The 11,927-nt window shown below is 55.1% G+C and overlaps 1 protein-coding gene across 3 annotated transcripts in view; it reads left to right on the forward strand.

Moving 5' to 3' along the window:
- Nucleotides 1–11,927, forward strand: part of SLC38A10 (solute carrier family 38 member 10) — a 37,347-nt gene that overhangs the window by 17,774 nt on the left and 7,646 nt on the right. For all 3 annotated transcript variants that reach the window (XM_074847344.1, XM_074847345.1, XM_074847346.1), the window contains 2 exons: nt 5,221–5,374; nt 11,626–11,796. In XM_074847344.1, coding sequence (XP_074703445.1) covers nt 5,221–5,374; nt 11,626–11,796 — 325 coding nt within the window. The remainder of the gene's footprint in view (nt 1–5,220; nt 5,375–11,625; nt 11,797–11,927) is intronic.

An 11,927-nucleotide genomic window follows, 5' to 3' on the forward strand; every position in this document is an offset into this window, starting at 1 on the left:
CAAGGAAATAGTCCAACTTTCCAGCTTTCGCTCTGAATTCTGACACTTTGGTCCTAACTTCTTTGACTGAAACCCCAAGCAGGAGTCTGAATGCCAGCCTGGATTTTTCAGGGAAACAAAGAGCACTTTCAAGAATTGCTTTCTATTCCGGCTGAGCCAGAACGTTTCTCTGCAGTGCCTTCAAACTGCACTTAGGATGTGCTGAGCTCTTAGACTGCCTGCCCAGAGGCGACTGTCAGCTGCCCGGGGTTGAACACTGAGGCTCTCACAATGCTTGACCCGAAACGCTGGTCACAAGGCTGGTGAAGATGTTTGTCCTGCAGAAATCCCCACAAAGGAATAAAGGCTTATCTAAAGCATCAGCCCCCAGGTTACCCTGGCATTTCAAGGGGCTGGTAGCAAGCTGTCCAGCCTTCTCTTGAATGATCCATCGCCTGTCAAGTTTACATACTTGCTTTGACCGATGCTCTGAAGCGCTGCAGCGAGGGCACACCTGCCTTCAGGACGGCCTGGCTGCAGAGCACCTCCCCGCTTCCCCTCTGGAGCTGAATCCTGGGCCCACCCTCTCGTCGTTCCTCCAGGTCTTCTGCAAAGACTCATTTATTCTTTCCCTGAAGCTCCGTCTTTGGTCTCCTCCTTCATTCCTGCTTTTCTTTGATCAGGCGCTCCACTCCATCAAAATACGCTCCTGTGAAAAGTGGCAGTCAAGGGGGAGAAGGAGCCAGCCCTGGGCATAGCTGTCCCTCCCCGCTTTTCCCTGTCTAAACAATGTACGCCTGTGTTCTCCCTCCCTCCCTCCCTCCCTCATCTTTAGTTTTCTTCCAGAGCAGCAGACCTCAACGCCAGCTCTTACAGTTGCCTGAATTATCTCAAATCTTGCGGTGCTGCTGCTGAAAACCGGCTGCTTTTACCGGGCCACCTCTGGCATCCAGCAAAGTCCCGTGTCGGGCAGCTTACGGGGCCGGCAAGATAGGAAGTTCAGATCTACCGAGCTGGGAAGATGGTGCAAGCTGAGGGGAAGCTGCACTAAAAGTAATAAAGAGGGTTCCAGGGGGAGGGATATGGGCAGTCCCAGATGTTTGCTGGCCAGCGAAGAGCACTGGCAGCTTCTGCCAGCGAGTTGTTAATTATCGCAGCCGTTGGCCAACGGGCCGGGGGCTGGAGGCTCGGGCTAGGCTGGGGGGTGGCTCAGTTGAAAAACTTGCTGCTGGGTTGGAAAGACAGTCAGGTAACAGAGCAGTTAAAAAGCTTGAAGTCAGGCGTGCAGTGCCGTGAACGAACTGGGGAGAGCGTTCCCTTTCTTGTGGTTAAGCGTCGGGCGTGTTCCTGTAAAGGTGCGGGTCCGTGTGTCCCGCTGCCCTCCCCTTGAGAGGGGGCACGGGGTGAGGTTTGGCAGGGCGCTGCCGAAGGTCGCGTTGAGGTCTGTAAACAGAGTGTTTAACTTCTAACAGGAAGGTGTTGGCTTCCCAGTGTTGACACAAGCCTGTCCGAGAGGCCCCTCCTAGGGAGGCCGGAGTTGCTGTTGTCCCAGTTGGGGAAGAGGAGCTGCTCGAGGTCAGGAAATGACCCCTGGGTCTCACTCCTGTGTGGATGGAAAAGAGATTCCCCTCTGCCCTCCCCTGGCAGCGTGGCCAGCGCACCTTCACCGCAGGCGCTTTCGGTCAGTACGGCCCTTCAAACACGGCAGCTCTGTCGCAGCGCCGTGGAGAAACCCGGCAGTGACCGGGGCTCTGCATTCCTTCGCCATGACTCTGTCCCTCCAAACGCTCCGTGTCCAAGACAGCGCAGTTTGGAGGATGTCGTCACTCCACACAAATGCAGTTTCCCCACTGTTGGCTCGGGCGTGGTTAGAGGAGATGGTCTGAGCTAATGACACTTCTGTACAAAGTTCGAGTTATCTTCTGGGAGGAAGGACGGCCGAGGGAGAGCGAGCAGCAGAGGAAACGGCCGTGTAAACTTCCTCTCCTGAATTCCCGTCCGTGCTCAGAGCGCTCCTCTCGGGAGACAGGCCCTTGCCTTGCTGACCTGCCACGAGAGGAGGCCGTGGCCAGAGGGGTTTGCGCGTCCTCTTGCCGTGTCCTCGCTGAGAGGTGCTTCTGGAGAAGGGTCTCTGCTCTCTCTCTTTGCTTTTCAGAGGTGTGGGGGAGATCCTTCCTCTGGGACCAGGCACTGGCTTATAACTGCTCTGCAGTGTTGTCCCTCTCCTTGCTCCAGGTTCTCAGCTCTTGGACGCTTTGGGGGTAGGTGGCTCCTCTGCCTGTGTCTGGTTCCTCGAGCCACCGGGTCCTTGCACCCCACGTTCCTCTTCCTTCGATTGCCGGATTACCCTTGGTGGTCCCTTGAGTACAAACCGCCCGGTTTTCCGTGTCATAAGTGGAATTAAGCCAAATTGTGGAGCTCTTTATTCTGGTCTCCAGTTGCTGACGGGGTCGGTGAGGAGGAGGAGGAGGTGTGCTGACAGCGGGGGCTGAGGGACGGCTGCTGGGTCACGGACAGCCCAGCCTGTGGGCTGCTCGTGGGCTGCCACGTGTGCCCGTACCCGCTGTCTGGGAAGCTCACTCCGAATGTTAAACAATCAAAAGGGTTTGAATCTGAGGCATTCAAGCCCATGGTTCCCCACTAAGATAAGAAACAACAAAAATCCTTTTAAAACATTAATGTTTTCAGCCATTTCCTACAGTTCCCTTCTCTCCCACGTTGCTCCTAGTTCCTGTGGCACCAGAATAGATCCTCTTTATGGAAATGTTCTTCCTCTCCACTGTTGTTTCTGGAAGACGCCAGAACAGCTTTCCAGTTGCAAAATGCATTTCTGCCGGGGCCGTAGATTGTGTGAGGGGAGGAAGTGGCCGAGCTCCAAGCCCAGGGCAGCAGTGGCAGGGACCTGCTGACTCTGCTTTTGGCCCGAGCGGGGTGGCAGGATATCTGCTCTTTGTGCACCCACACGGCAAGGCAAGGAGCAGATTTTACTTCTGTTTCCTTTGCAACGTCTCTAAGGGCTGGCCTCTGCTCCCTGGCCACGCCGCTCGCCCCTTGTCCAGAGCTGCTTCACGTCCCGCCAACCTTTTCCTTCTGATGGCGTCTGTCTGTCTGCGGGGCTGTGCCGAGAGCGGGGTCTCCTGGGCCCGAGGCTGTGACCGCGCTGGCCCGCGTTTCTGGGCGATCTCCCTCAGCACGAGAAAGGAGAGGAAAATGGGGAAGGAGAAGAAAACGGGGAAGGAGAGGGAAATGTTAATGTCCCCTCCCTCCCCTGGAGGTGCCAACGCTTTAACTTCTCCTTTCAATTTTACTTTATTTTTGTTTTTTTGTTTTTTTTTGTTTTTTTTCCCCCTCTGGCAGCTTCCAGTTGTAGCAACGCTCTCCTGCGGCCGTGCCTGGTTTTCCTCACACTGAGTAGCATCCGTTTGTTGTGCTTTTTGTGAATCGTGATGTATAATGTTGCGGGGTAGGGATTTTTGGGGGAAGAGGATGAGTCCTGCGGGATGTGGTCCTCCGTGAGCTGGTATCACAGCCAGAGCCAGAATCACTGGTACTCGGGGTGTTGCAGAGGGGCTGGGCAGCTTGTGTGGTTCCTACTGGGCAGCAACCAGCTCGTGTCACAAAGCAGCAGTTTCCCTTGGCAGATCGAGGCTTTTACCCGACTGCCTCGTGAAGCAGAGCGAGTTGTTCTCGTTAGGCACGTGGTGGAAAAGGCGGTGTCCTCTCTGCAGCCCTCCTGCAGCGGGGTCGGGGGTGGGAAGTGGCAAACAGCGGAGGAGCAGCGCTGTGCTGCCTGCCAGCTCGGAGCGTCGCGCAGGGCGGCCGCGGGGTGCGAAGAAAAGGGGCAGTTTGCGGCGTTGTCTTGGGTCCTTTGCTGCTGGATGCAGAGCTGCAGAAATTAGGCAGGTCCCTGGCGTTCCAGAGAGCACCATGTACTTAAATAAAATAAAAATAAAAGAGGGGAGGGAGGAATTGCTGCTGCGTCATAAATACCAATTTGCTGCAAACTTTCAGCTTCCCAGCATTGCAGAGGCGTTTTCTGGTTTGTGTGTGATGGTTCCTGTTGCTTCCACAGTCCGTTGTGAAAAGGAGCTTGTGGAGAGACACAAGTTTTTAGCAGAGGGTGCCGCTTCTTCGCCCGTTTCCTTCAGCTCAAACTCTTGCTGACTTTCTCCTACCAGTCGTTCACAGCGCCGTTGTTGCATCGACATGCGAACCGGGTTCCACGAGAAGCCCTTACTGTGACAACTGCAATGATGAACTGGGTAAAAATAATCCATTAGAGTTTAATTAAACGTCCCCAGTCAGTGTCGTTGGCCAGCAATCCACCCGCTCGGCTCTCTGAGCTGGGACCGTGCTCGCCGGGAGGAGCAGGCAGGCGTTGGGCAGCGCCGGCACCCACGGCAGACTTCCCTTTGCCCCTGTTGCACGTCACCTTGCTTGTCCTCCTCGAGTTACCCTGTGAATTGCTACTGCTCCCAGAGACTTTTTTTTTTGTGTGCAGATAGGGTTTTTTAGTCTTTCTTACAGCTCATGTTGAACTAGACCCTTTTAGATCGATTTATTGTAGAAATGCTCTTTTTGGTGGTGGTCGCTTTCTCCTTTTTGAGCTAGAGAAATTCGTAGAGCCCTTCCCTCCACGGGATCCAGATTCTGTCTTTCTATTTTTATTCTATTTGGTTCCAGCTTTCTGGAAATCGGTGAGTTACTTCTTATCAGCTTCTTGAACGCTGGCCAACAGGACTTGTGTGTGGACATCTTATTCTTGTTTTCAAAAACAAGAATTTTTAAACAGCTCTCTGGAAACCTTTCTAGGCTGTAAAACAGGTCGGGCACCTCTGTTCTCAGCCCGACCTGATTTCATGGTGTTCGACCGTAGTTGCTGGAAATACCAGGGAATGAGTCTTTGCAGCTGGACTCGTGTCTGCCACATGCGTTTTTCTCTCCTTACATCCTGTCCGCTCGCTTTCGAGCCCTTCTGATACAGGAGTCGCCTTTTCAACAGCTTCCAGCTTCGGAAACTTTCATTTGTATATCTCTACATCCAAATACAAACCCGCAGCCAGAAACTACTGGTTTTTCTTTGTCGCCTCTTAAATTTCTCTCCTCTTTTCTCCCTCTTATTGACATGTGTAATTGCACTGAGCTTTGAATTGTTCGGAGACACTGTTTGCATGAAGAATGCTCTACAGAGCAGTCCTGGTTGTTTTGCTGTGCTAACTGAAGCTCTGGCACGTTGTGCAGATGATACTGTGGATTGGCCTGGGAATACTGGTTATCAGTACGTATACCACCCTGTCTGCCACGGAGGACGCCCCTGTGAAGCCAGAAGCTGTGGGCTTGGAGCACCTGGATGGAGAGGAGAACAGAATTGACCAGGATTCAGTTAAAATCCCAGGTATGTGTCTGCTTGAGTTGTGCTTCCCATCCCAGCCCTGCTCCCCGCTTCACCTCTTTAAAAATATATTTATTTTTTAAAAAGCGTGGGGGAAGCAAAGTCTTTTCCAGGCAGCTCTGTGCATCTTCACAGCGTCCTGGGGGCTTTTTTGCCTTCGGGAAAAGCCTGGTGTGAGCTCTGCTGGTACCTTGTGGGAGCTGTTCTTTCGGGAAGGGAAAGGTGGGGTGCGGGGGCCTGGGGTCCCCGGTAAGGCCTGCGCACGGGGTGATAAATGCAGCTCTGTGAGCACAGCCCAGCGATGGCTCCGCGCTGGCCACCTGTACGAGGGGTGTGAGTGGCCAAACAGGGCTGCTTTCACCATTTCTGCCAGCGTATTGTCCACGGTTCCAATAACAAGCCATTCATTGCACTCAAAGGTATGTAAATTTATGGGCACCGACTTTTTTTGGTGGCGAGGATATAAATTTGGATTCGGTTTTAGCTCTGACAAAGCCTGTGATTATGCCTCAGCTTTGTTTACTGGTTCATGTTATTTATTATTTGTTTACTGTGGCCGTTGATAGAATTACGGCCGATCCCTCCCTTCCCCAGCTGCAGGCTCGCCTTGCAAGGCCATCGCTAGCAGGTGTCGCGTGACCCCGCGCTGCCCCTCATCTGTGCCTGCGTCCTGTTTCTTTATTTTATTTTTGTTTGGTTCTGCTCGTGCTTTTTTTTTTTTTTTTTTTTTTTTTTGTTCTTCGGGGGCCTTGAAATATCCTCGCAGAGATTGAGAACGGAAGGGAGAGAAGGGCTGTCTCTTCTGGAGATTATCCTCCCTCCTGGTTGTTGGCTGTTTTCCTGCCGAGCAGCTTTGAGTGTCTCCGAGACACCGGTGCTGCCGCCGATAACATTCACTCCTGGGTTGCTCCGTCCTTGGCAGCGGTGGGGTTTTATGCGTTCGTGCTCATGGTTTACCCAAGGCGTGCACGCCTTCTCAGGCACTAGGATGCCCGTGAACTCTGAGCAAAAGATGCTCTCAATCCCTTAATCGAGCACACTCAGCAGGGCTGGGAGGAGGGATGCAATTGAATTCTTCCGTCTTGGTTAATTTTGGAGCAGTAATGGCCAAAGAACAGCTGCTCGTTTCAGGAGGAGTCGCTAATGACACGTGTTCTTGTGACTGGGAAAATAAAAAAAGTCCCATAAAAGATGGTGTCCGCTGGAGTTTGCTAAATCTCTTCTCCACTTCTCCGCGTGAACCGGGGCGGCGGAGCAGGACGCCTGCGTCTAATCATCGCGCAGCGCAGCGACTCGTCGCCCGCCCTGCCGTACCCACCGCGTGTGCCCGGAGCTCGTCAGCATTAGCCCTTATTGCCTGGTACTTGCTGCTGGAGTAAATAATCCTACCTGGGAGGAAGGCGCTTTTAATGCTCTTGGTTCATAAACTTCCCAGGGAGGAGCTGTGCAGCTCCTAACGCGTCTGCCTGGGGAAAGCTCCAGCTCCCCTCCAACTCCAGCGCCGTCCCTTTCGTAGTGGGGAGGGGGCTGCTGGCTCTGCCCCGGGTGCTCCATCCCCCGGGAGGGGGAAGCGGGAGGAGATGGAGCCGGGCAGAGGAAGGGGGGGGACAAGGACCTCGCAGGGCGAGTGGACTGGGGCTGCCCCGGGAGAGCCGCTGCTGCCAGCCGCCCCGCGCCTTGGATCCGTGCCTCCCCGTGCCTCCGCAGGATGTCGGCTTGACTAGCAATGAGAGGCGTTAAATGGTGCCCTTCTTCCCCACCGTGGCTCCCCCCCTCATCCTCACCCGGCTTGTTTTGCAGAGGCAGGAGCCTGCAGCCTGGAAAACACTGCAGCAGCTGCATCCTGTCGCTGGAGGGGCGTGCAGGATGCCGGCTGCCCCGCGTCACCGGGGTGCCCTCGGCGGCGACACGCGTCTGGTCCGGATCCCTCGCGCGAGGCCGTAGCAGAAGCACACGTCTTCTCCCCGGGCACCGGCGGTGGGTGCTCGGCCCCTTCCCCGGGCTGGGGGAGCCTCCGTGCCCCTTCCCCACACCCCCCCCCGGCCGGGAGCTGCCTGGCCGAGGCAAAGCTGGGGGCTGCACGGGGCCTTTTCCCAGTCCTGCCTTCACCGTCTGACTTTTGCCTGTCAGCATGTGAGAGGAGTTTTATTGGCCTCTTTGATGTTGCAGAGACCAGAACTGTACAGACTTTCATTAAAACCCTGCCCTGTGGGCCCTGGGATTATGAATATTAGAACATTGCCCTTTTATGTGAACACGTATTGACCAGCAAACTCTGAATAGTGTTTTTACTAACGACACCCAAGTGCCCATTACAGCCCCTGCCTGTATTGCTTGAGGTTTACTGTCAGCAGCTCTTCGGGAAAGGTATAAAACCCCTTTCAGAAACGTTCCGCCGCTCCATGCAGCGTGTGCGCGCGTGTTAAAAGGTTGCTAAGCTGTCTGTGAAAGCTCATGAAGGCAATTATCCATTTGAAAAAAAAAAAAAAAGCTAATTAGGCAATTTCTCTCTGTATTTGAAAGCACCCTAGAGGGTCTCATGGGGTGGATTAAGATTTTGTAATATTTTTCAGCTCCTTACTTGATCATTGCTGCTTCGGTTTCTTTCTCTGGCGTTGTGCAATATCGGGTAACAAAGACCCGATTCACGCTCCTTATGCAAGAGCGCCCTTTCCCCCGCGCTCCGGGAGCGGGGGACCCTTCTCCAGCCACCCCCCGTGTCCTCCCGGGTGCAGGGATCTGTGTCATAAGGACTTGGGCGAAACCCGGGGCTGCGTTCGGCTTCTCCGCGGGTGCCGGTGTGCAGCGGGGCGTGATGCCGAGGGCTCCTCCGTCCCCGCGCCGCAGCCGCGCGTTTGCTCCCGAAAAAGGGACCTGCCTGGCTGCGGGCTGCGTCCCCGCCGGCGTTATTAGCCAGAGCAGCCCCGAACATGTGTGAAACGTGGATTATGCACAGCTCCTAATAGCTGCAGGAACAGCTTGACTCTGCTGCAGCTCTCCCTGGTGCTTTGTGCGAGCGAGCTTTTAATAGTGCCTGTGACACAGAAAAGGAACTATCAGCCTCTTGTAATTTGGGTTCGTTTTTACTGCTGGTGCGTCAGGAGACAACTGTGAACTAATTTCAGTGATGCCATTCGATAACCTTGTGAAATCTGTAACCGTTTCAAGGGGGAGGGGAGGGGGGGGCTCCTGGAGGCACAGCTGGGGCCGAGGGGGGGCTTGTCCCTGCCCTGCTCGGGGGCGCAGGGCTGCTCGCACACGGGAGGGCAGCGGTTTGCCCCCACCCTTCCGTTCTTCGTTTCCCTTAGCACGAGCTCCCGGCTCTTGCTCCACTTCACCGCGCTGAAGCGATTTAAGCGAATCTGGAGCTGGATCGGCACAAGCAGATCCTGAACCTCCATGTCCCTCGGCCGACGCTCCGGGCGTCGCTCAGCGGCACGGAGAGGGTGGCGTGTCCCCCCTGCCCCGAGCTCCCCGTGCTGTCCCTGGGGCTCCCCCACTCCCTTTGCTGGGTCCCCCTCGGCTCGGGGCGGGGGGAGCGCAGAGCACAGCGGGGCCCGTCGCGCTGCCTCTGCCGAGAGGACGCAGCTTTTGGCTACAGTCGCTGCTGCGGTGGACGAGAGCGATAGGAAAACCATGTGAGGAGGGATTTAATGCCTTTCTGGGACCATTGCTACTACCCAAACCAGGAGCGGGGCGGGGGGCGGGGGGGGTGGGGGGGGGGAAGGGAAGCTTTTAGGTTGCTAATCATGAAATTTTATTGCAGCCTAGAGAGGCTGTTGGCAAACCACAACACATACGCGCACGCACACACACACAAATCAGTTGCAGAAAGCTCTGGCTTCCCCCGGCCGCCCCGTGCGTGTGAGCGGAGCCGCTGAAGAGCAGTGTGAGCTGGGGCGGCTCGGCAGGACCCGCCGGCTGCGCCGAGGCCGAGCAAACCCTCCCGGTGCTGCCGAACGCCCAGGCCCCGGTGCTGTAAGCCAAAAAGCTTTTACAGCCTTCTCAGCCCTCGCCTGTAAAGTCCAACGCCGCTCATAAAACATTAAGAGGCGCAGAATTACTGTAACGCTCTCCAAAGGGACCTGGAGGGCGACTAGACAGTTAGAGCGATTATTACACATCCTGAACAAAATTGTTCTCTGCAAACCACATATAGCCCCGTATAGATTTCCATGCAGCGTGCGAGGTCGTTAATTCACGCCCTGATGATGAACTTAATTTTGTTTCCTGCTGAGCAAATGACGGCTTAGAGGCAACTTTGTCTTATTATGGCATGGAGGCTTTTATTTTTGTTTGTGTTTTGGTCTTTTCTTGCATTGTTTGCAGAACGGGGACCAGGCATCTGCCTCTTGATTTACGATTGACGCTTCTCCCCGCAGCGGGGCCTCTCCCAGCCCCTCAGTCGTGTCCTGGACCCGTGGGGGGTTTCACCTGCTGCAGGGTCCTCTGGCCAAACCACGCCATGCAACGCGGGGCTAGTTCTGGTTTTAACTCCTCCATTTCCCGCTTGCATGGAAAGCTTCCCCCCCTCTTTCCGTTTTATTTCCCCTCTTGAACGTCATCTCGCTCTGCCGCGGGTCGTCATCCCCTTCTGCCGTGGGAACGGCTCTGCCCGTGCTACGGTTCTGGGGATCCTCTGGTTTCAGATGTGCCGCAGCCTTCTCCAAACGCAGCCATCTCCCGGCCTCATGAACTAATTAACGAAAAACTTCTCTCCAATAGAGTAAATAATTTTTTGCTGCGAGGCCAGAATTTAGCTGGGAACATCCGCAGCCGTGCCGAGCGCTCCCCTCCCCGGCCTCAGCCTCCTGCTTCCCAGGGCCCCCGTCCAGGGCTGGGCACTGGTTCCTGCAGTCCATTTTTTCCTGAAAGGAGGAGTGTCCTGCCCTGACTTGCTGAACCCTGGGAAGTCCCTCAATGGAGAGAGGGACCCTTGGGTACTAGACTCGAATTTCTCAGAAAATCCAAGTCCTTTTCCCCTCCCACTGTCATTCCCAAAGCAAAGAAACGTTGACAGCCAGCCAGCCCCAGCGCACGTCCCTTCAACTGGGTGCGGAGCTCTGGGCCAGAGAGTCCAGGTTTCTGGAAAGGCGTTGGATCCTTCTGGCACGGATCCCTCTGGACCAGGATTTTGTACTTATTTTGTTGTTTTTTGTTTTTTTTTTCTCCCCCAACTTGGGTAAGGCCCACGCAGCTGAAGTTGTGGCAATCTCTTCTTTCCCATGAGTTCATCTTGTAATAAATCGCACCAGCCCTGCGGAGGGGGAGGAGAAAATTGAAAGATGTTTATAGAATTAATTCCCCAAAGGAAATCGCATGGGGGAGGGCAAATGGGGGGAAGAGTTAGGAATTTTTTTTTTGTTACAGAAGATAGATTTTTTTTTTTTTTCAGTGTTTGTTGGATGGAAAAAAATCTGCAGAACAACTTCAGTGCTGGGAAACAATTAGATTTCCTCCTCTGCTGCTCTTCTAGGGAAGAGTTCACTCCCTGTTTGCGCTGTGTGCGTTGTCTTCTGCCACCCTGGGGTCGGAAGGGACCGTTCCCATCCCGTGGGACATGCCACGAATTCCACGTGGTTACTCCAGCGCTGAACCTAGTAACTGGTTTACACTGGGATGTGTCTTCCAGAAACATCCCATCTCTTTGAGGGAGAGATGGGGAGAGTCCCCCGTCTCCCCCGGGAGTTTCCCCTCATGCCTGTTTAATCGCGCTCCTCAAATCTTGGTGCCTTTTGCGGGGTCGGGCAGGTCTCCTCCCTCCCATCCTCCTTGCAGCGTTCGAAGGGCTGGCGAAACGCTCGTGTGCGACGAGGAGGAAAAAAACAAAAATAAAAGTGGTTTTGAGCTGCTTTGCAACACGCAGCCCGCGCAGGCGGGTGATGGGGGGCTGCAGCCTGACCCCACCTTGGTTTCTCCTGGTGCTCGGGGGTCCAGCGCGGGGGAGCCGGGAGGATGCTACCATCTGGCGGCATGGGCTCGCAGCGGCAGCCGGCTCCCTGCCGGCCCTGCCTCGGTGCCTGGCCTGGGTTTCCCTGCCGGCAGCTCCATCAAAAGCCACCGTAGGGAAAACAAACAGGCGACCCCAGAACAAAAGCCCTGACCCCTCCGTGCTAAGGCTGGAGGGAAAAGAGCTGCTCGGCTGGTGTCGATAAAGGGGGTTGCAGCAGACAAAGCAATCGCCTCGATCCTGCTGGTGGCCTGACGCTGCAGCCGCCCGTAACCTCGTGTAATTAACTGTCCTGCGTTTGCAGAGCAGAACCCGGCAGTGGAGGAGGCGGAGGATGACCGCGATAAACCGAAGCTGCTGGAGGAGAAGGAGGAGATGGAGCAGCCGCAAATCAAGGTGCCCATGGAGGTACCCAAGAGAGAGGAGGAGAGAGGAAAGCCGGAGGAGAAAGTGCAGCTTGACCGTCCTGATCAAGGTAACTAGGAAACTGGGGAAAGGGTGCCAGCTCTGGGGCTGGGAGGTGTACGTTGCAGGACTAGTTTAGATAAAGATCCTGCTCTCTGCTCGTTACCTCGCGGACTGAAGGTGATTTAGTATTTGATGCTG

This window comes from Strix aluco, chromosome 21, assembly GCF_031877795.1.
Source record: "Strix aluco isolate bStrAlu1 chromosome 21, bStrAlu1.hap1, whole genome shotgun sequence".
Classification (NCBI taxonomy): Eukaryota; Metazoa; Chordata; class Aves; order Strigiformes; family Strigidae; genus Strix; species Strix aluco.